This window comes from Heterodontus francisci, chromosome 9 (genome assembly GCF_036365525.1).
Source record: "Heterodontus francisci isolate sHetFra1 chromosome 9, sHetFra1.hap1, whole genome shotgun sequence".
NCBI classification, from domain to species: Eukaryota; Metazoa; Chordata; class Chondrichthyes; order Heterodontiformes; family Heterodontidae; genus Heterodontus; species Heterodontus francisci.
The window spans coordinates 43,442,484-43,464,042 of NC_090379.1; the positions used below are offsets into that span (position 1 = coordinate 43,442,484).

The following is a 21,559-nucleotide window of genomic DNA, read 5'->3' on the forward strand; positions in this document are numbered from 1 at the left end:
TTCTTTGCAAAAGGCAAGAGATTCTGTATTCACAACATACTTTAATGTTTATTTAGACATTTCTTTGATTCAACTGTAACTAGACTTCATTTTGTTTTAAACACATTTCTTCCCTATATACCAATCGCATCAATGCAACTTTTAAAATGAATCAATGTACAATTGTTAGATGGAGAAAGAGTTATAGGGAATTTTTGTTTCAAGTATTTATGTAGAAAATTAGATTGACAATACATTTGTTTTATTCATTCATTGGATGTGAGCATCGCTAGCAAGTCCAGCGTTTGTTGACCATCCCTATTTGCCCCTCAGAAGGTGATGATTAGCCGCTGCTTTGAACTGCTGCAGTCCATGTGGTGTAGGTACACCAACAGTGCTGTTGGGAAGGGAGTGCCCGGATATTTTCATAGAAATATCTTTCCCAGGTGGAAATGGTTGAGTGAGATTGATCTTACTGCTGTGCGATTCTAGTGATATTGCCCATCAGGAGCTTCTTTGTTCCAGTATGACTGCATAGGAAGTGGTAGGAACAACAACTTTAGATCAAAATTAGACTTTTGGGAACGCAAGACATGAGTCTACCAACTTTGGAAATGGATTTTTTCAGTTGTTTCCTATAGAGCAGCACAAAGATATTCTCCATCAGTAATATTACTGGAATGGCCCGGCAAAACTCCAACCTCGCCTCAAACACCAGGTGCAAAAGGTTCAGCCACTTAGGTTCTATGTTTATTCCATCCCCCTCCTCTTCTCCCCTCAACCATTTTCGCATCCATCACATGATGCATCTCTTACTGCCTTGATCCACTTATTCAATTCCTGGCTTCCACAAAAGCTACATTGTTAATGGCTTCCTTTCCTTGGGTACTGTCTGGCTTCCTTTCAAAACCACCAAGTTGCCTCATCCCTCACCAAAAACCCATCATTGGTTCATCCATTGTCTGCAGCTACTACTTTCCTCAGACACTGTCTCTTTCAAAATTGCTATTATGCCATTCTTCAAAAAATGACAACTCATCTATCCTTCAGAAATTATTAGTCATAGTCGTACAGCATAGAAACAGGCCCTTCGGCCCACCGCATCCATGCCGACCATAATGCCTATCCATACTAATCCCACCTGCCTGCATTAATTCCATATCCCTCTATGCCTTGCTCATTCAAGTACCTGTCCAGATGCCTCTTAAATGTTGCTACTGTTCCTGCCTCCACCACTTCCTCTGGCAGCTCATTCCAGATACCCATTATTCTTTGTGTGAAAAATGTACCCCTTTGATCCCCTTTAAACCTCCTCCCTCTCACCTTAAATCTATGCCCTTCGTCCCATGGGATACAGACTCTGGCTATCTACCCTATCTATGCCTCTCATAATTTTATATACCTCTATCATGTCCCCTCTCAGCCTCCTTCGCTCCAGGGAAAACAGACCCAGCCTATCCAATCTCTCTTTATAACTCAAGCTCTCCAAACCAGGCAACATCCTTGTGAATCTTTTCTGCACCCTCTCTAGCCTAATCACATCTTTCCTGTAGTGCGGCGACCAGAACTGCATACAGTACTTCAAATGCGGCCTAACCAACGTTATGTACAACTGTAACATGACGTCCCAACTCTTGTACTCAATGCCTCAGCTGATGAAGGCAAGCATGCCATACGCCTTCTTCACCACCCTGTCTACCTGTGTTGCCACTTTCAGGGAACTATGTACTTGCACCCCAAGGTGTCTCTGCTCAATAACACTCCCCAGTGCCCTGCCATTCACTGTATATGTCCTGCCCTGGTTTAACTTCCCAAAATGCATCACTTTGCACTTGTCTGCGTTAAATTCCATTTGCCAATCCCTTGCCCATTTTCCCAGTTTATCTATATCCTGTTGTAACCTTAGACAACCTTCTTCACTGTCCACTATACCACCAATTTTGGTGTCATCTGCAAACTTACTTATCATGACCCCTACATTCACATCCAACTCATTAATATATATGACAAACGACAGAGGGCCCAGCGCCGATTCCTGCGGCACACCATTGGTCACCAGCCTCCAATCTGAAAAACAACCCTCCACTACCATCCTCTTCCTCCTATCACCAAGCCAATTTTGTATCCAATTGGCTAGCTCACCCTGGATCCTATGTGTTCGAACCTTCTGGACCAGCCTACCATGTGGGACCTTGTCAAAAGCCTTGCTAAAGTCCATGTAGACAATGTCCATCGCCCTGTCCTCGTCAATCCTCTTGGTCACCTCCTCGAAAAACTCAATCAAATTCGTGAGACATGATTTCCCACGCACAAAGCTATGCTAACTATCCCTAATCAGACCATGCCTTTCCAAATGCATATAAATCCTGTCTCTCAGAATCCCTTAAATTTGCTATTGTTCCCAGCTCCATGTCCAACTATCCCTATTTAATTCCCCTCATTGTTGCTTCCATTTTTCATGCAGCAGCAACACTACCCTTGCTAAACTCACATTTATCGTTTTCTGTGCTTGTGATCCCTCCTTGTCCTCAACAATTCTGCAACTGTAGATGCAGTGAACCATGTTATTTTGTCCATCTCCTGTTTTCTATCTTTATGGCCTTGCACTTCTAGCAATGACTTCTTGTTTCTGCATCATCGTCTCTGGAATTGCAAGGTACCTGTCTTTGCTGACCTGTTTTCCTTGTATATATGCTGATTTTTCATGATAGCCATGTATGCTGTAATACCAAGCTCTAAATCTTCCCGTGACCATCTCTTGTGCTGTTGGATTGCCAAACTGGCAATGTCATGAATGAGTTCGGACTTCCTCTAACTTATCAACGCCATCATCTTTAGGACTCTGCCACAATCTTCAATCCATTGCCACTTCAAAAACTAGCCAATCATATCCTGCTCGACCACACCCAGTCCTTGACCGACAGTGTGGGAAAGATCCACTTGATTCCCATTCCTATTGGGTCATTCATGTGGATGGCAGATGTAAAGGGACTTGGGCTTGTCTACGATGCTGTTTATGATTGAAAAGTTGCCAACATCCAGTGCCTCGGCTGACACAAAGAATGGTCACTTGGACAAAATACCAGATGGCTGCCACCATTCACAGAAATAGCCAGAGTTATCAACTTGAGAGAAGAGGAAATTGACAGTGTATTTGACAAGATGCCATTACAGATTCAGTTTCTCTCATTTAGTGTGTTTTAAAAAAATTTCCTCCCCTTTTCTTTCAAAGACATTAGGCTTGACCTCTTATTGGTTAATGTTCCACATGGGTAGGTAAACCTACATGTTTGAATCCAGTATTTATTGTTGGTAACTATTTGTACGGATATTGCGGCCATGTCTAATCCTGTTCTCCACAGCTGAATAGCATTCCTTGTTAACCCAAGTGGTGCCAAGGTCAATTCTGTCACCCTAGATCAAGGATCAAACTTGAAACATTCCTTGTCTATATGGCTTATTTACTCAATGGAGGTGCATGCCTTTAATATTTTTACATTGCATTCATATTACTTGTAAATATTCTGATTCTCAATGTAAAATTCAGAAAACAAAAGGTACAGCATAATTTATATTCAATAAGAAAAACAATCTCTGGTGCAAGATTTGCTGTCCTGATAACTTGCAAGAAAGAAAGACAGGAGTGAGTCATGCCGCTGTAAATGGGTCATAGATCCTCATTCATGTCTCTTCATCTTTGGGCTTTCAAAAACATATTTCAGGCTTCAGCTTCAGAAACACATGATGATTTGACCCAGTCACTCCAGTAATGTGGCTATAATGTTAAATTTCCTGGCTGAAAACCAGGATAGACATTTACTTCAGTCATTCTAAGGTTAAAAATGGATGATACAATAGTCGAACATACGAATTAGGAGCAGGATGGGCCGTAAGGCCTATTTCTGTGTTCTATAACTTTATATTCAACAAGATCATGGCTAATCTGATTGTAACCTCAACTCCACATTGCCGTCTACCCCCGATAACCTTCTATCCCCTTGCTTATCAAGAATCTATCTACCTCTGCCTTAAAAATAATCAAAGACTCTGCTTCCACCACCTTTTGAGGAAGAGTTCCAAAGACTCGCAACTCTGAGAAAAAAATTTCTCATCTCTTAAATGGGCAACCTTTTATTTTTAAACAGTGACCCCTAGTTCTAGATCCTCCCACAAAAGGAAAAGTCTTTTCCACATCCACCCTGTTATGACCCCTTAGGATCTTGTATATTTCAATCAAGTCTCCTCTTACTCTTCTAAACTCCAGCGGATACAAGCCTAGACTGCACAACCTTTCCTCATAAGATAACCTGCCCATTCCAGGTGTCAGTCTAGTAAACCTCTGAATTGCTTCCAATGCATTTACAACCATCCTTAAATAAGGAGACTATTACTGTACACAATACAGATATGGTCTCACCAATGCCCTGTTTCACTGTAGTGTAACCTCCTTACTTTTGTATTCAATTCCCCTCACAATAAATAATAACATTCTATTAGCTTTCCCAATTACGTGCTGCATACTAATCTTTTGCAATTCATGCACTAGGACAGCCAGATCCCTCTGCATCTCAAGAGCTCTGCAATCTCTCACCATTTAGATAATATGCTTTTCATTCTTCCTACCAAAATTGACAATTTATTTTTTCCACATAACTGCCACCTTCAATGACTTATGCACATATACACCCAAATTCTCCTAAATCTTTCCTGCACCCTAAAGCCTTCACATTCTTCCTGAATGCGGTGCCCAGAATTGGACACAATACTCCAATTGAAGTTGAATCAATGTTTTATAAAGGGTCATCATAATTTCCTTGCTTTTGTACACTATGCCTTTTTAACCACTTTCTCAACCTGCCCTGCCTTCTACAATTTGTGCACATATACCCCCAGGTCTCTCTCTTCCTGCACACACTTTAGAATTGTCCCCTTTATTTTATGCTGCCTCTCCTCCTACCACACTTCTCTGCATTAAATTTCATCTGCCCATTCTACCAGCCTATGTCCTCCTCACAGTTCATAATACTTCCAAATATTGTCATCCACAAATTTTGAAATTGCGCCGTGTACACCCAAGTTTAGTTCATTAACATATATCTGGAAAATCAGTGCTCCAAGTACCAACCCTTGGGGAACCCCACTGCATACCTTGCTCTGAATAACAACAGTTCACCATTATTCTGTTTCCTGTCACTCAGCCAACTTCATATCTGTGTTCCCACTGTCCCTTTATTCCATGGGCTTTGACTTTTTGGCAAGCCTATTATGTGGCACTTTACCAAACACCTTTTGGAAGTCCATGTACACATTCCCCTCCTTTGTATCTCATCAAAAAACTCAAGTTAGTTAGTGGATTTCCTTAATTAATCCATAGCTGTCCAATTTTGTCCTGGATTATTGTTTCTAAAACTTTCCAACCTGTAGTTGCTGGGTTTTATCCTTCCACCCTTTTTTCTTGAACAAGGGTATAATATTTGCCATTCTCCAGCACCACTGTCATACTTAAGGAGGATTGGAAGATTGCAGCCAGTAACTGTGCAATTTTCACCCTTACTTCCTTCAACATCCTCAGCTGCATCCCATCCAGTTCTGGCGATTTATCAACTTTTATGTTTAGCCAGCCTTTCTAATCCTTCCTTTTTATCAATTTTCAGTCCATTCAGAATCTCAACTACTTTTTTTTTTTACTGATTTTGGCAGTGTCTTCTTCCTTGGTGAAGACAGAGTGATCAATGGACTTCAAAATAGAATACAGGGGAAGATTCTCAAATAACAAAGAATCACTTAGCAATTGGAAGCACTGTAGGTTACATCTGAATGAATGAACTAAAATGGATGCAATGGCCTCCCTTATCTGGGGGTCCATTAGTCCCCTGATCTATCCCAGACAAAATCTAATTTACATATCTCCATATCCTCTGCTGACTTTCCATTCCTCATTGCAGTAATTTGAAAATCTCCATGTTTATCTTCAAATCCTTCATGCCCTCACTCCTCCCTACCTTTGAGATCTCTTCCACTCTTACAACCTTGGTCTAAGTACCCACAACTGGAATTTCCTCCCTTATTGATCCCCAACTCATGAACCCTCCTTCAAACTTTTCTCTGTCCTTACCTTCATACATGATCCCTAGTACCCAGCTCATGCTCAGGTCCAACCCTCAACTAATACAGGAGTGGAAGGTGAAGCTTGGGTTAATCTTGCTAATGGGAACTGTACCTGGAGATTGGAGAGTAGTGCGTGTAAATCTTAATGCCTTTTTGTTTTACACATGAATCAGACAGTCATAAACCAGTAATTAGTTTATTAAGCTTGACATTGATATTAGCAAAAATATTAACCTTAATCACAAATTTTAAACTTCCAATAACTTGAAAATTGAGTGATTCAAAAATAATTTGTTTAATTACAAAATGGTTTTGGCTTTGGAAATATATCATCCAAGTACAGAAATTAAACAATTTTAATGAACAAGGTAACATTTTTGTAAAGTCTACTTGCTAGCCAAAGATAATTAGTAGAGATTCAACAAAAATAAGTATCATCATACCTGGAACTATTTAAAATCAGCTGTTCCTGAGAAGACGTCTACAGAACTACTAAATAACAAATCACGAACTATAGTCACAGAAATAACCAGTTCTGCTGCTACTATGTGGTCATCAGCTAAAAGATTGTTATTTTGGGATTTGGTATACAATGCAAAAGTGCAAACCAATCTATAATACAATGTATTACAGCTTTAAACTAAAAATATAAATATTGTATTCCAAGAGTCTGAACAAATTTATTAAATCAGATACTGTATAATAAAGATAAAGTTTTCTTTATAAACAAATCAAGCATTTCTCTAATCTAGTGCATATAACTCAGTATTCTGGAAGCTGAATGCAGAATGTGTTTTATGGTCACTAATAATATTAACACTTTCATCAGTAGGATTGATCTCCTCAAGAATTTGCAGCGCAGCTGTTTGCTGAATAAACTTAGAAGAGTTGCCACTCTTCTGGTCACTTGGAAGGTCATCTTCATCAAGTACATTATCAACCACTTCCACACACCTTTTAGAATTGACTGACCTTTTACAATTTGCAGATATTGGATCATTAGCATGTGCCATGTTGAGGTCTGAGGTTGGCATAATTGATTGACTTTTAATTTCAACCTCGCTAATAAGTTTGCTCTCATCAGCAGGATTAAAACAGCGACTGAGAGTCAACTGATCCATCTCATCCCTTGGCATTTTCATTATAGTTCCTTCTGCTGCATTAGATGTCTGTGCAAAATTATCATTAGTCCTGGACTCAGCAACTAACTGGTCTCTGTGATTAGATACAAACTCTGCAGCATCATCTGCCAAAGGTGTCTCCTTTTCCAATTGGTTATCCCTTACAATAGATTCAGAGAAGCAGATTTCTTCTGTATGTTGCTGAATGTTTGATGCAGCATTACAAGCTTCATTCTGGTTAATTCTGTCTGGTTGCAGAGAAGGTCCATGGGGGCTGGTGTCATCATTCTCTTGTTGCTGAAATTATAAAAGCGACATTTTTATCTGAATTAGAAATTGAAAATATTAGCTAAATCTGTTAAAAAAAAATCACATCACTGATCCATTACTGATTCACAAGGCTCTGAACAAATGTCGATAAAGTCAGACCAGGGATTTGGCAGATTTCAGTTTACATAGTAATGGCTCCTTGCTATCACATGACTGTTTCTGTGGTTATTTCTGTTTGTTGGCACTGAGGGTAGTGACAGATATTCAGGAATAATGTGATTGAAAAATCTGTCATTAATAATTACATGATTAACAAAGATTGACATGACAATGATATCACACAGCAATTTCAAATTCCATTCAAATGTTACCAAGGTCACAAGTAAAATATAAATCTGGAATGCACTGCTTGAAGCAGATTCATTAGTAACTTTCCAAAGGAAATTAGATATATACCTGAAAAGGAAAAAAAATTACAGTGCAATGGGGAGCGAGCAGGGGAGTGGGACTAATTGAACTTTGAAAGAGCTGACACAGGCATAATGGACCAAATGGCCGCCTCCTGTGCTGCAAGATTTTATGATAAATGTAGGTGGATGTTTATTTTGTTTACAATTATGACGATTAATGGTGTCTTGTGGTAAAGAATAGCAGGAAATATATAAATTACAAATGCAGTACATCTAATATAATAAACATACTTCAAAAGTGTCCATGAGAAATGGCATAAATAGTATATACAAATATGTCAAGCCTGAAATAAAATCCAAGACAAACAGCTGTACAAAAAAAGTTTTTTTTATTTTAGTATTGTTTGATCAATGAAAACACCAATAAAAGTTAAATTTTGAACCATCTATAAATTCCTTTTCTTGGGACACAAATAAAAATTATCCAAATTAGGAACTAAAAGAGTAACACTTAACATCAAACTATTAAATCATGTTGTGCAAAACATATCTGTAAAGAGAAGCAAATTTCTGGTTTTACCATGATTCATTACCCGCTCAAAATGCTTGTGCAAGGAAGTTCATTATTTTCTTAATTAGATTTTACATGAAGATAAAACACCCAATAGGAATTCCATTTGACCTGCTTTTCAATAACGTTTAGTGTACTGGTATGGTTAGGGTAACAAAGATTTCCATTTTCTACCAGAATACAGTGTCTTTAAGTGAGAGGATAGGCTGCTGATGGGTTCCCAGGCCCCGAGCAATGCCAGATACTTTGAGTGCAATTCTGCCTCCAAAGGAGGGAAGGTTAAAATGAGTAGTTGACCTATACAGACCTGGAATGTCCCAGGTTTGATCCAAGTTTGTGCTGTGCGAGATGACATTCGTTGGGGTAGGAGGAGGAGTTTGGAATTTTCCTTGGTTAGGTGGCAGAAAACGGACACCTAATCACAATCCTCTTTATAAGTTCATGTGTTTGGATGTTGGGTGAGGACAGGATTGGACTCAGCTATAACACTTGCTGCAATTGCCCACCAACAATCACTGCAGGCTCACACAGGAAGAATGGCCATTTAGATGAGATACTAGATGACAACTTGGACACAACCTTCAGCAGAGATGAAAAAGGGGAAAAAGTTTGCAAACGAAGAAGAAAATTGGAGAAAAGGACACATCTGTTAAATTCAATCATAATCTAGTTAGTTGATATGGAGCAACCTATTTCTGCAATGTTTCTCTCGATGGTCGAAGAAGAGGATGGTTTCTTGATGAACCTTTAGATTTGGTTTCACATAACTCACCTTAGAATGAATAACAAGGCCACATTCACTGACATCCGACACACTAATTACCACAGGATGTTTTTCAGATAGCTCATCTGGGACTGGATCCTCCAAGGAAGTATTCAGCAATTGATCAACATTTTCTGAAGTTAGAAACAACTTTTTCTAAACAGAAAGAACACTTCATGTTCACATGTTTAACAGAGGACATCTGACAAAAGCATACTTAATTATGCTTCTAACTTATTAATAGTATCCTGAAACAAAACACATAATTCATTCAAACCTAACTTAATTAATTCCTACATTTTTCAAATTCGCAGTATCTTTATATTGTGCCAACCTGTAATAATGGATACTTAATGGCCAGAACTTTACGGACCCCCAACGAGCAGGCTGGTGGCAGGGCATAAGATTGAGTGCGATGTGGGGGCCATTCGCAACCCCCCCCCCCCCCGCCCCCCCGTTATAATTTTATGCAGGGCGGTGGCAGTGAGAAACGGCCCACCCACCCCAGGCCAATCAAGGCCCTTAAGTGGCAAATTAACTGCCACTTAAGGACCTCCTCCCGACGCTATGGGTATGTTACCCTGGGTGGCCAGACGGCAAAGGCCCCCCAAGAACCCCTCCTGATAAAACCAGGCGGCCTTCTTGCAGGTTGGGCCCTCCTGATCGGGCATCCTGTCCCCCACGGAAGGCCGCCCCCAATTCCAACCACCCCCGATGTACAACATGCTCCCCACCAACCAACCCCCCCTTGCCTCGCCGGGGCCCGGCCAATTGTTCCCGGCGAAGCCCTAAAAACTTACCTGAGTTCCAGGACTGTCCTTCCTGTTATCTCCGAAGGCTGGGGGTATTCCCAGCAGTGGCCACCGCTCCCAGACTTCTTGCCTTAAGGAGGTGGAAGTCCTGCCCAAGACCAAAGACGGACTCGCCACCGACTTTTCGGCCAGTGGGCAGGGCCTCCTGCCCAACATAAAATTTGGGCCAATAAAATGGGTTTTAGTATTTTGTATTACAGGTTTATAGTATGTGATGAAAGTCCATATTGTTGGCATGCTACAAGGCCTTGTAGACAATGCATATGTGACTGTGCACATGGAATTTGGGTTCAACAGGTATCAGAGATTAGATGAGACTTGTAGAGGTCCTTCCACCTTACTCCTGATGCCTTGTATCAGATAGATGAAAAGTTACACCTGGAACTTTAATATTGCAATAAAGGTTACAATAGTTTGAAAAAAGCAAGGGCCTCCCACAGTTCGGTCACTATCCTGATCCTACTCGGAGGCTATGGTGGAGATTTTCCATTTTGCCGGTTATGTTGGAAGGAAAGCCATCAGTTAGTGAAGTTGTCAGCTTGTTTTGGGTTTTGCGATACCTACTTTTTGTGTGACATCGACATTCGTCTGCAGTTGTTAATAGTACTGGATTGGGAAACCTGCTTAGGTGGGAGCCGAGATTTGCCGAGAGAATAGTAGCGGCAGCATTCGACATCTTTGTACCTTTGGAGTTTTGGTCAATTGGAGTTTTATCTCCTCACGTGTTCTTTGGACATATTAGACTTCACCTACAAATGAGCTCTGAGGCGACATAATAGTAACTGAACATTCACCACGGACCACTAGCAAGCGGTCCTGAAAGAAAGCAAGGTCAAACTTTGTTGTATCCAATGTACAATGTATAATTTATACTGACTTTGATTTGACCATTAAATACAAAAATATGGTGAAATCTTGTTTCTCGATTTTTATTGTTGTGGTCATTTGGTGAATGCTATTCTTTTGTTTGGGTTGATCCCAACATGGATTGTAACAAGCACAAATTAATTCAAACCTCTTCTGTAAAATGTAAGCAGTCCATGAATAAAACCAATAAACATATAATCTTACACTACAATACTACATATATAGAGGCAAACAAGCTGATATTGTGCTAATAAACTGACATATCAAATTAATTCCCAATTAGTAAAGTGTCTTTGTAATTTACAATGCTGCTTGCATACTCACAAATACGTGTAAACTTACAAGTCGGAAGCTGCTCAATTCCAAATACCATTTTTGATATAACTACATAACTGAATGTATTTTTTAAAGTTTATTTTGCCACACAATTATACCATTAGACTATGCAGCACATCATGGCATATTACAAAATGGAGAAGGAGCAGTACTGAATCACTACACTACAAGAATTCCTTTTGTATGCTGTCTTTTCTGCATCAATAATTTTTCATGCAAGACCTCCTCCAATCTATTATACTGTATTCGCTGCTCACAGTGTAGTCTCCTTTACATTGTGGAGACCAAACTCAGATTAAGCGATGGCTTAACTGAACATCTCCATTCTGACTGAAACTGTGGCCTTTCCGTGGCGACAGTAACTTCCTCTTCCATTCCCACTATGATTTCTCCATCTTTGGTCTCCTACACTGTTCAAACCACGCACACAATTGCTTCAGGAACAGTATCTTTATCTATAAAGGGTATTCTTCAGCCCTCTGGTCAGGACAGTAACTTCAGACCTTAACTACATCCCCTTTGTTTTCTGGTTAAATCAGCTACCTTTACTTGTGCTTAAAATGTATTCCAAGGGTTAGGGACACCTAATTACTTCTACAGCCAAGACAACGGACAGTCTGGAAGTATATAGAATGGGCTGGGAACAAATAAAACTTTGCTTGGGAAATTAGGCTTCAATAGGAACACATCAACTGGAATGATCCACCAGCTTGTGTTAATGGAAAAACTTGGGGTTTACTGATTTCACCAATTTCCACCAATAAATGAATATATTTTATCCAGATAATAAAATGGTAAAATCCAATTGCCTCCCATATTTGTGACTTTCCACCCCCCCGAAATCTCCTGTTTTCGTACCAACAAATCTGGTCTACAGGTGTACGCACATTACATCAGCATGCATGTTACTATATATGCTGTGCTAATACCATGTTTGCAATGGGCATGCATTTCTGAAATCAATTTTCAGGAGGAAAAGAGGCAAAGATATTGCAATTTGTATTATTTAAGGGGACCTGGATCATCTTTAGGTAGCATTGTGAGGACTATATTTTTTGATATACTAAGTATCAGTAAAGTATGTGGCAAGGATACTACTGCACTAATACTGTTATCATATTGATGGTCTTTGGAATGTTGTCATTCAAAGACTGCATCAGGTACACACACCAAGGCACTGTTTACTAAGGAGAAAGCTCACATTATTCCTTTGTGCATAATCTCTAACAATTTTTAAAATTCATTTTGAATGTTACTTTAGGAACTTAGAGATACTGCTTTAGCTTTTAATAACCCTGTGACTGGTTCATCCCTAAAAATAAACAGCATTACATTGATTTTAAAATGTTTTCAGTATTTGTTTTACAAAAACTAGGTCAATGAAAAGACTAAAGGGGAGGGCAGAAGAATTAATGCAACAATCACATTTGTACATGACAGGTGATTTCTGGGACCAGAAAGGTTACCTGTAAACAGTTGTGTGTATCTCCAGCATGAAAGCTTTGCCATAGGCCTGGACACTCAGGTGATTTTATTAACACTACTGCAGCATTGTCTTCAGATATATTAAGTATACTTTCTGTGGTATCCAGCCGATGTTCAGGAGGAAACTGAACAATCAAGGAATACAAGGCATCAGAGTCTTTTGTCCCAAATATAACACTATATTCATGAGTATAAAGTACTGACTTCAAACTCTCTTCATTGATATTTCGCACTTGCAGTATAAATGTAACAGAGTCTTCATTTTGATGGTAATGGAAATCAGGACACACTGGTTCAGTTTCCTTTAAATTGTCTTCTGAGCAGAATTCAGTGTTTGCAGATGAATCTACTTGTAGATGATCATTTACTTGTCTATCCGCAGTACGACTGTATATCTTTTCCAAAGGCCCAAGAAAGTCTTTACCACTAGAAGCAACGGCACCTTCTTTCAGGGCATTTTCCTGTTCATCAGAATCTACCTCTGAAACAAGTTTGGGATAAGCAATCACATCATTTGTTTTCACAAAACTATTATTTGAAACTGATGCAGCTGCTGTAACAACTAACTCAGAAGGAATTTTGATTTGGCTCAGTTCGAGGTGTTCATTGTTCTGAGATTGTTCCAAATCGGAATCTTGTAAGGCACTAACCAGTTCGAACTCATCTTCAGGATTTATACAAGTACCAGCACACTCTCCATTTTGTTGATGGGAACATCCTTCGGGCTGAAATAATTCTGATTCAGAGTGTGGCTGGCTACTTTCTGTGGACTTGTTCTTTCCTTTTTGCTTGTTATCAATACTGGGATCTTGTTCAATTTCTAGGATAGGGACTTGCTTTACAGGTACCACAGGCAAAGTAACCACAAGCTGTCTCTTGGATTTGTTAAATTTAGCTGATCCCAAATTTTCATCTACTGGGTATGGCAGAGGCAAATCAAGCTTGTAAGCTGGTTTCCGCGACTCCAAACATAACAGCTTCTCAGTCACATCCAAACAGGCATCCTCAGCAGAATTAAGCAAAGGGAGGTCAATGGTGATCACCAGTTCTTTAGGTCTGGTGCTGGGAGCAGCTTCACGAGCATATCGGTAATCCTGCAATTCAAAATGGGATCTATAAATAATGGAGTATTTGGGTTGGGTGAATTTGCTGTCTTGTGCTTTTGTATTCTTGTCTTTCGCAGCAGCTTTTGAGCTCTTGCTCATTGTTTTAGCTTTTGTGCCATTTCCAGAAGCACTTTCTGACTTTGGAAGATCGAAGGGATATGGAAACCTTAAAGGGTCGTCTTTTTCCAGAGGCTCTTTGGGACCACCAAGGAGAGGTTTGCGAATGACAGCAGCCTGGGGCAACCCCTTGTATTTTACTTTTAAAGACTTAACGTTTTTTAAATCTAGTTTTGCATTTAGTTGTTTCTCTATCACGTCTATGGAAGTTTGATCTACCATTTTTTTAAACTTCTTATTTTTATTGGCCATGTACAGTGTGTCTGGATGAAACACCACATCGTAAATCAAGTGCTTTCTGCCACCTGCACCCAGATCTTCCCTCCCAGGCGCCAAACTGTAGGGAAGAGACCAATGCTGCCCCACCGTCCCATTAGTCCCTTTTCCGGCTTTGCAAATGGGCTTATTTATCAGATCGTTGCTGCAGACGTTAATGAAACATTTCTTGTCCCCGTTGACGCTGGTTTTGAGAACATAACCCGGTGTGGGATGCACGAACTTGATGTCCATGCCTCTCTCCTTTTCCAGCTGAGTGATTTCCTCTTCGTACTTCTTTTTGTTTTCTGGATTGGAGATTTCTTCCGCGTATTCAGACAACATTTTTCTAAACTTCTCATCTTTAAACGCTTTCGTAAAGCGCTCCACTTCATCCCGGGTCAACTCCAACTCCTCGAGCTTGGAAGCAGCCGCCATTTCCCAACCTAGCAACAGACCACACCACAGCAAAACCTCAACTTCGGTGCGTCTCCATCCGCTAGATTAGGTCGCATCGTGATGACGTCGAAAATCAAGAAAGCTTTTGCAGACATTTCATTTAAATCGTTCCTTTCTCCATTTCCGAAGTGATAAAGTTAAGTTTCCTTTTTATTTTTTTTTAAAGAGCTATTTATAGAAATGTGCTTTTATGTATAGAAAACGTTGCATTTTGGGTGTTTACTTTACGTGACGGATGCAGACAGGAATCAATGGTGTGATGCGTCCTGGTTGTCAAGAAGATACCGGACAAACCGAAAAATTACACGCCGTATTGGCGGTAATGCTCCTTCCTGCTTTCAGTACATCGGAGTTCATGTAAATAATAGAGTTTAATTTGGCGTTCCACAGGACTCAGTGTTGGGTCCCTTGCTGTTTGTGGTATATATTAATGATTTGGATTTAAATGTGGGAGGTATGATTGGGAAATTTGCTGATGACACAAAAATTGGCTGTGTGGTTGATAGTGAAGAGGACAGCCGTAGACTCCAGAAAGATATCATTGGTTTGGTTGAGTGGGTGGAAAAGTGGCAACTGGAATTCAGTCTAGATAAGTGTGAGGTAATGCATTTGGGGACAGCAAATAAAGCAAGGGAATACACAATAAACGGGAGGATATTGAGAGGGTTAGAAGAAGTGAGAGACCTTGGAGTTTATGTCCACAGGTCCCTGAAGGTGGCAGGACAGGTAGATAGATAGAGTGGTGAAGAAGACATATGGAATGCTTTCCTTTAGTGGCCGAGGTATAGAATTCAAAAACAGGGATGTAATGCTGGAACTGTATAAGACATTGGTTAGGCCACAGTTAGAGTACTGCGTACAGTTCTGGTCACATTACAGAAAGGACATAATTGGTCTGGAGAGAGTACAGAGGTGATTTACAAGAATGTTGCCAGGGATTGAAAGTTTCAGCTATGAGGAAAGATTGGATAGGCTAGGGTTGTTTTCCTTAGAACAGAGGAGACTGAGGGTGACTTAATTGAGGTGTACAAAATTATGAGGGGCCGAGATGGAGTAGACAGGAAGGACCGGTTTCCCCTAGCTGAGAGGTCAGTTACCAGGGAGCACAGATTTAAGGTGATTGGTAGAAGGCTGATGATTGCACAATGTTCAGCTGCATTTGTAACTTAGATACTGAAGTAGTTCGTGCCTGCATGCAGCAAGACCTGGACAACAGTCAGGCTTATGCTGATTAATGCTCAGTAACATTCGCACCATGCAAAAGCCAGGCAATGACCATCTCCAACAAGAGAGAATGTAAACATCTCCTCTTGACATTCAATGATATTACCATTGCTGAATTCCCCACCATCAACACCCTGCAGGTTACCAATGACCAGAAACTTAACTATACCAGCTATATAAATACTGTGAATACAAGAGCAGGTCAGAGGCTGGGAATTCTGCGGCAAGTAACTCAACTCCTGACTCCCAAGCCGGTCCACCATCTACAAGGCACAAGTCAGGGGTGTGATGGAATACTGCCACTTGCCTGGATGAGTGCAGCTCCAACAAGACTCAAGACGGTGGACAACATTCAGGACAAAGCAGCCCACTTGATCGGCACCTCATCCATCACCTTAAACTGGTGCACAGTGGCAGCAGTGTGTACCACCTACAAGATGCACTGCAGCAACTCACCAAGCCACCTTAGACAGCACCTTCCAAACCTGTGACCTCTACCACCTAGAAGGACAAGGGTAGCAGACGCATGGGAACACCACCACATGCAAGGTCCCCTCCAAGCCACACACCATCTTGACTTGGGAATATATTGCCTTTCCTTCACTGTTGCTGGGTCAAAAACCTGGAATTCCCTCCCTAACAGTGCTGTGGATGTGCCTACACCACATGGACCGCAATGGTTCAAGAAGGTAGCTCACAACCACCTTCTCGAGGGCAATTAGAAATGGGCAATAACTGCTGGCCTTGCCAGCGATGCTCACATCCCAAGAATAAATAAGAAAAAACATAAGATATAGGAGCAGGAGTAGGCCATATGGACCATCGAGCCTGCTCTGCCATTCAATAAAATAGTGGCTGATCTTCGACCTCAACTCCCCTTTTCTGCCCAATTCCCATATTCCCAGATTTACTTCCCAAAAAAGTCAGTTGATCGGTCTTAGATATGATAATTGACAGAAGTAGTTCATGCCTGCATGCAGCAAGACCTGGACAACATTCAGGCTTGGGCTGATTCGTGACAAGTAACATTCGCACCATGCAAAAGCCAGGCAATGACCATCTCCAACAAGAGAGAACGTAAACATCTCCTCTTGACAGTCCTCTGGGGTAGAGAATTCCAAAAGATTCACAACCTTCTGTGTGAAGGAATTTTTCCTCTCAGCCCTAAACAGCCAACCTCTTATCCCAAGACTATGACCACCTGGTTCTAGATGCTCTAGCCAGAGGCACAGTCTAGAACTGGGGGTCATAGTAATATTCATATCATAAATATTATACAAAGTATGACAGATTCACATGTCAAATTAATGCATAGATAATTATTCACTTTTAATCACCAATTAGCGTGTGTTTCAACTTCACACGTATTTGTTAATACAGCTCACTCAAATTCAGGGACAATTTCTATCCAGTTTACAGTATAATCCTACCAGAACTGGCTCTTCAAGAGAAAAAAGTTAAAAATAAACCAAAGCTTGAAGGGATGGTTCGTCTATTAGCAAATTTCAGTGAAGCTTGTTTCCGTGCAGGCTGAAATATTTTACAAACGTTGCATTGACGCTACCATGGATAGTCTGAAGATGCTATGTCCAACATCCAATGTGGCATCAACTTTTTCCATTTTTATTAAAGCTATTTCAGACGATAATTAGGAATAAATGTGGTCAGTGATGCACTAATGCAGTTAGATTAGGATTCATATCAAGGTTTCTTCTCTGCATTCAAATATAACAAGTCTAATAAAATCAATTTACTTACACATTGCAGAGGATCCAGGCTGGAAGGAGGGCTCTGAAGAATACTTGCCTTTCCCTAATTACTCTGTAGATCTGTGCGTTGCCTACTTTGGTACTGAGCTGTACAGATGGAGGTGGTCATGATTCAATCCTTGGTCAGTGCTAGATTAGCAGTGTCTCAGTTGGCAAGGGGATGAGAGAAAGAAAATCAAGTCAGAGCTCCTGATCACTATTCTGAACCATGTGTGTGTCCCAGTGAGAGCAGAATCAAGGGCACTTGCGATGCATCCATATGGACAAAGTTTTAGATCAATGAATACAAACATAAGTTGCAATCATAAAGTTTCAATATTCTTGCATAAAGTCAGAAAATTGAAATGCCTCAATTCTGCCACAAATTTTGGATTGACTGTAAAAATAGCAGGCCAACCAACAGGATAGAACTGACCTAAAATTGATATGAAATCTGATAGTAATCTGTTAAATGTATTTTATTTATTGTGCCAAATACGAATATATCAGAATAAAAGCAAAATACTGCAGATGCTGGAAATCTGAAATAAAAACAGAAAAGTGCTGGACAAACTCAACAGGTCTGGCAGCATCTGTGGAGAGAGAAGCAGAGTTAACGTTTCAGGTCAGTGACCCTTCTTCAGAACTGGCAGATATAAGAAATGTAAAAGATTTTAAGCAAGTAAAGCGGCGGTGGGGCAAGAGATGACAAAAGAGAAGGTATAGATAGGACAAGGTCACAGAATAGCTGACCAGAAGGTCATGGAGCAAAGGCAAACTATATGTTGATAGTGTGCTGAAAGACAAAGCATTAATACAGGTAGGGTGTTAATGGACAGAAAACTGAACAGCCATAAACACAAACATGAACATGAACAAAAACACTGGGTAGGCACAGTAGAAACAAACCGAACAAACTAAAATAAAATAAACACAAAAAGTAAAAGAAAAAATAACTAAAGATAAAAGTAAAATGAGGGGCCCGTCACACTCTGAAATTATTGAACTCAATGTTCAGTCCGGCAGGCTGCAGCATGCCTAATCGGTAAATGAGATGCTGTTCCTCGAGCTTGCGTTGATGTTCACTGGAACACTTCAGCAATCCCAGGACGGAGATGTAAGCATCAGAGCAGGGGAGTGTGTTGAAATGGCCAGCAATCAGAAGCTCGGGGCCATGCTTTTGTACTGAGCGGAGGTGTTCCGCAAAGTGGTCACCCAGTCTCCGTTTGGTCTCCCCAATGTGGAGGAGACCACATTGTGAGCAGCGAATACAGTATACTACATTGAAAGAAGTACAAGTAAATCGCTGCTTCACCTGAAAGGAGTGTTTGGGGCCTTGGATAGTGAGGAGAAAGGAGGTAAGTGGGCAGGTATTACACCTCCTGCACTTGCAGGGGAAGGGAACGAGGTGGTGGGGGTAATGGAGGAGTGGACCAGGGTGACACAGAGGGAACGATCAGGTTGCGAGGGACTGGATCAATCCTAAAAACTGTGAATTTAATTTTCCCAATATAAATGCAGCACTTTTCATCTCAAAAATGTTCAGTGGTTAAAAAATAGCATCGGAATTTTTTTTTAAAAATTCATTCATGGGATGTGGGCGTCGCTGGCCAGACCAGCATTTATTGCCTATCCCAAATTGCCCTTGAGAAGGTGGTGGTGAGTTGCCTTCTTGAACCGCTACAGTCCATGTTGGGTAGGTACACCCACAGTGCTGTTAGGAAGGGAGTTCCAGGACTTTGACCCAGCAACAGCGAAGGAACGGCAATATAGTTCCAAGTCAAGATGGTGTGGCTTGGAAAGGAACTTGCAGGTGGTGGTGTCCCCATGCATTTGTTGCCCTTGTCCTTCTAGTTGGTAGAGGTCGCGGGTTTGGAAGGTGCTGTCTAAGGAGCCTTGGTGCGTTGCTGCAGTGCATCTTGTAGATGGTACACACTGCTGCCACTGTGGTGGAGGGAGTGAATGTTTGTAGATGGGGTGCCAAACAAGCAGGCTGCATTTGTCCTGGATGGTGTTGAGCGTCTTGAGTGTTGTTGGAGCTGCACCCATCCAGGCAAGTGGAGAGTATTCCATCACACTTCTCACTTGTGCCTTGTAGATGGTGGACAGGCTTTGGGGAGTCAGGAGGTGAGTTACTTGCCACAGGATTCCTACCTAGCCTCTGACCTGCTCTTGTAGCCACGGTATTCATATGGCTACTCCAGTGCAGTTTCTGGTCAATGGTAGCCCCTAGGATGTCGATAGTAGGGGATTCAGCAATGGTAACGCCGTTGAATATCAAGGGGAAATGTTAGATTCTCTCTTGTTGGAGATGGTCATTGCCTGGCACTTGTGTGGCGCAAATGTTACTTGCCACTTATCAGCTCAAGCCTGGATATTGTCCAAGTATTGTTGCATTTCTACAGGGACTGCTTCAATATCTGAGGAGTCACGAATGGTGCTGAACATTGTGCAATCATCAGTGAACATCCCCACTTCTGACCTTATGATTGAAGGAAGGTCATTGATGAAACAACTGAAGATGGTTGGGCCTAGAACACTACCCTGAGGAACTCCTGCAGTGATGTCCTGGAGCTCAGATGATTGACCTCCAACAACCACAACCATCTTCCTTTGTGCTAGGTATGACTCCAGCCAGCAGAGAATTTTCCCCCTATTGCCATTGACCTCAGTTTTGCTAGGGTTCCTTGATGCCATACTCGGTCAACTGCTGCCTTGATTTCAAGGGCAGTCACTCTCACATCACCTCTTGAGTTCAGCTCTTTTGTGCATGTTTGAACCAAGGCTGTAATGAGGTCAGGAGCTGAGTGGCCCTGGCAGAACCCAAACTGAGCTTCCCTGAGCAGGTTATTGCTAAGCAAGTGCCGCTTGATGGCACAGTTGATGACACCTTCCATCACTTTACTGATGATTGAGAGTAGGCTGATGGGGCGGTAATTGGCCGGGTTGGACCTGTCCTGCTTTGTGTGTACAGGACATACCTGGGCAATTTTCCACATTGCAGGGTAGATGCCAGTGTTGTAGCTGTACTGGAACAGCTTGGCTAGGGGCGCGGCAAGTTCTGGAGCACAGGTCTTCAGTACTATTGCTGGAATATTGTCAGGATCCAGAGCCTTTGCAGTATCCAGTGCCTTCTGTCGTTTCTTGATATCATGCGGAGTGAATCGAATTGGCTGAAGTCTGGCATCTGTGATGCTGGGGACTTCAGGAGGAGGCTGATCTGGATCATCAACTCGGCACATCTGGCTAAAGATTGTTGCAAATGCTTCAGCTTTATCTTTCGCACTGATGCGCCGGGCTCCCCCATCATTGAGGATAGGGATATTTGTGGAGCCACATCCTCCAGTTAGTTGTTTAATTGTCCACCACCATTCACGACTGGATGTGGCAGGACTGCAGAGCTTAGATCTGATCTGTTGGTTATGGGATTGCTTAGCTCTGTCTTGCTGCTTACGCAGTTTGGCACGCAGATAGTCCTGTGTTGTAGCTTCACCAGGTTGACCCCTCATTTTGAGGTATGCCTGGTGCTGCTCCTGGCATGCGCTCCTGCACTCTTCATTGAACCAGGGTTGGTCTCCTGGCTTGATGGTAATGGTAGAGTGGGGGATATGCTGGGCCATGAGGTTATAGATTGTGGTTGAGTAAAATTCTGCTGCTGCTGATGGCCCACAGCGCCACATCGTTGCCGAGTTTTGCATTGCTAGATCTGTTCGAAATCTATCCCATTTAGCACGGTGGTAGTGCCACACAACACAACACGAGGTTGAAAATGTATAGAATACTTTTCAGACTCTAGTTCAGATAAGCTACAATCATATTTGGACATGTGATGCTGGTATCCTGGAGAATGGGGCATTTTTGCCATCTGAAAAAAAGCCCTTATTTCCACTAACAGTTTTGAGCATTCCTTTCCCATCATAGCAACATT

General features: G+C 41.4%; 1 protein-coding gene across 1 annotated transcript; it reads right to left on the bottom strand.

Moving 5' to 3' along the window:
• Window positions 1-6,287: 6,287 nt before the first annotated feature.
• Window positions 6,288-14,695, bottom strand: LOC137373700 (protein kintoun-like). Its single transcript, XM_068038895.1, has 3 exons — window positions 12,704-14,695; window positions 9,232-9,378; window positions 6,288-7,505 (listed from the first exon to the last, which is right to left on the bottom strand). The coding sequence occupies exons 1-3, from the start codon at window positions 14,636-14,638 to the stop codon at window positions 6,831-6,833; spliced, it is 2,757 nt and encodes a 918-aa protein (XP_067894996.1). The 5' UTR covers window positions 14,639-14,695; the 3' UTR covers window positions 6,288-6,830.
• Between the last annotated feature and the right edge of the window lie 6,864 nt (window positions 14,696-21,559).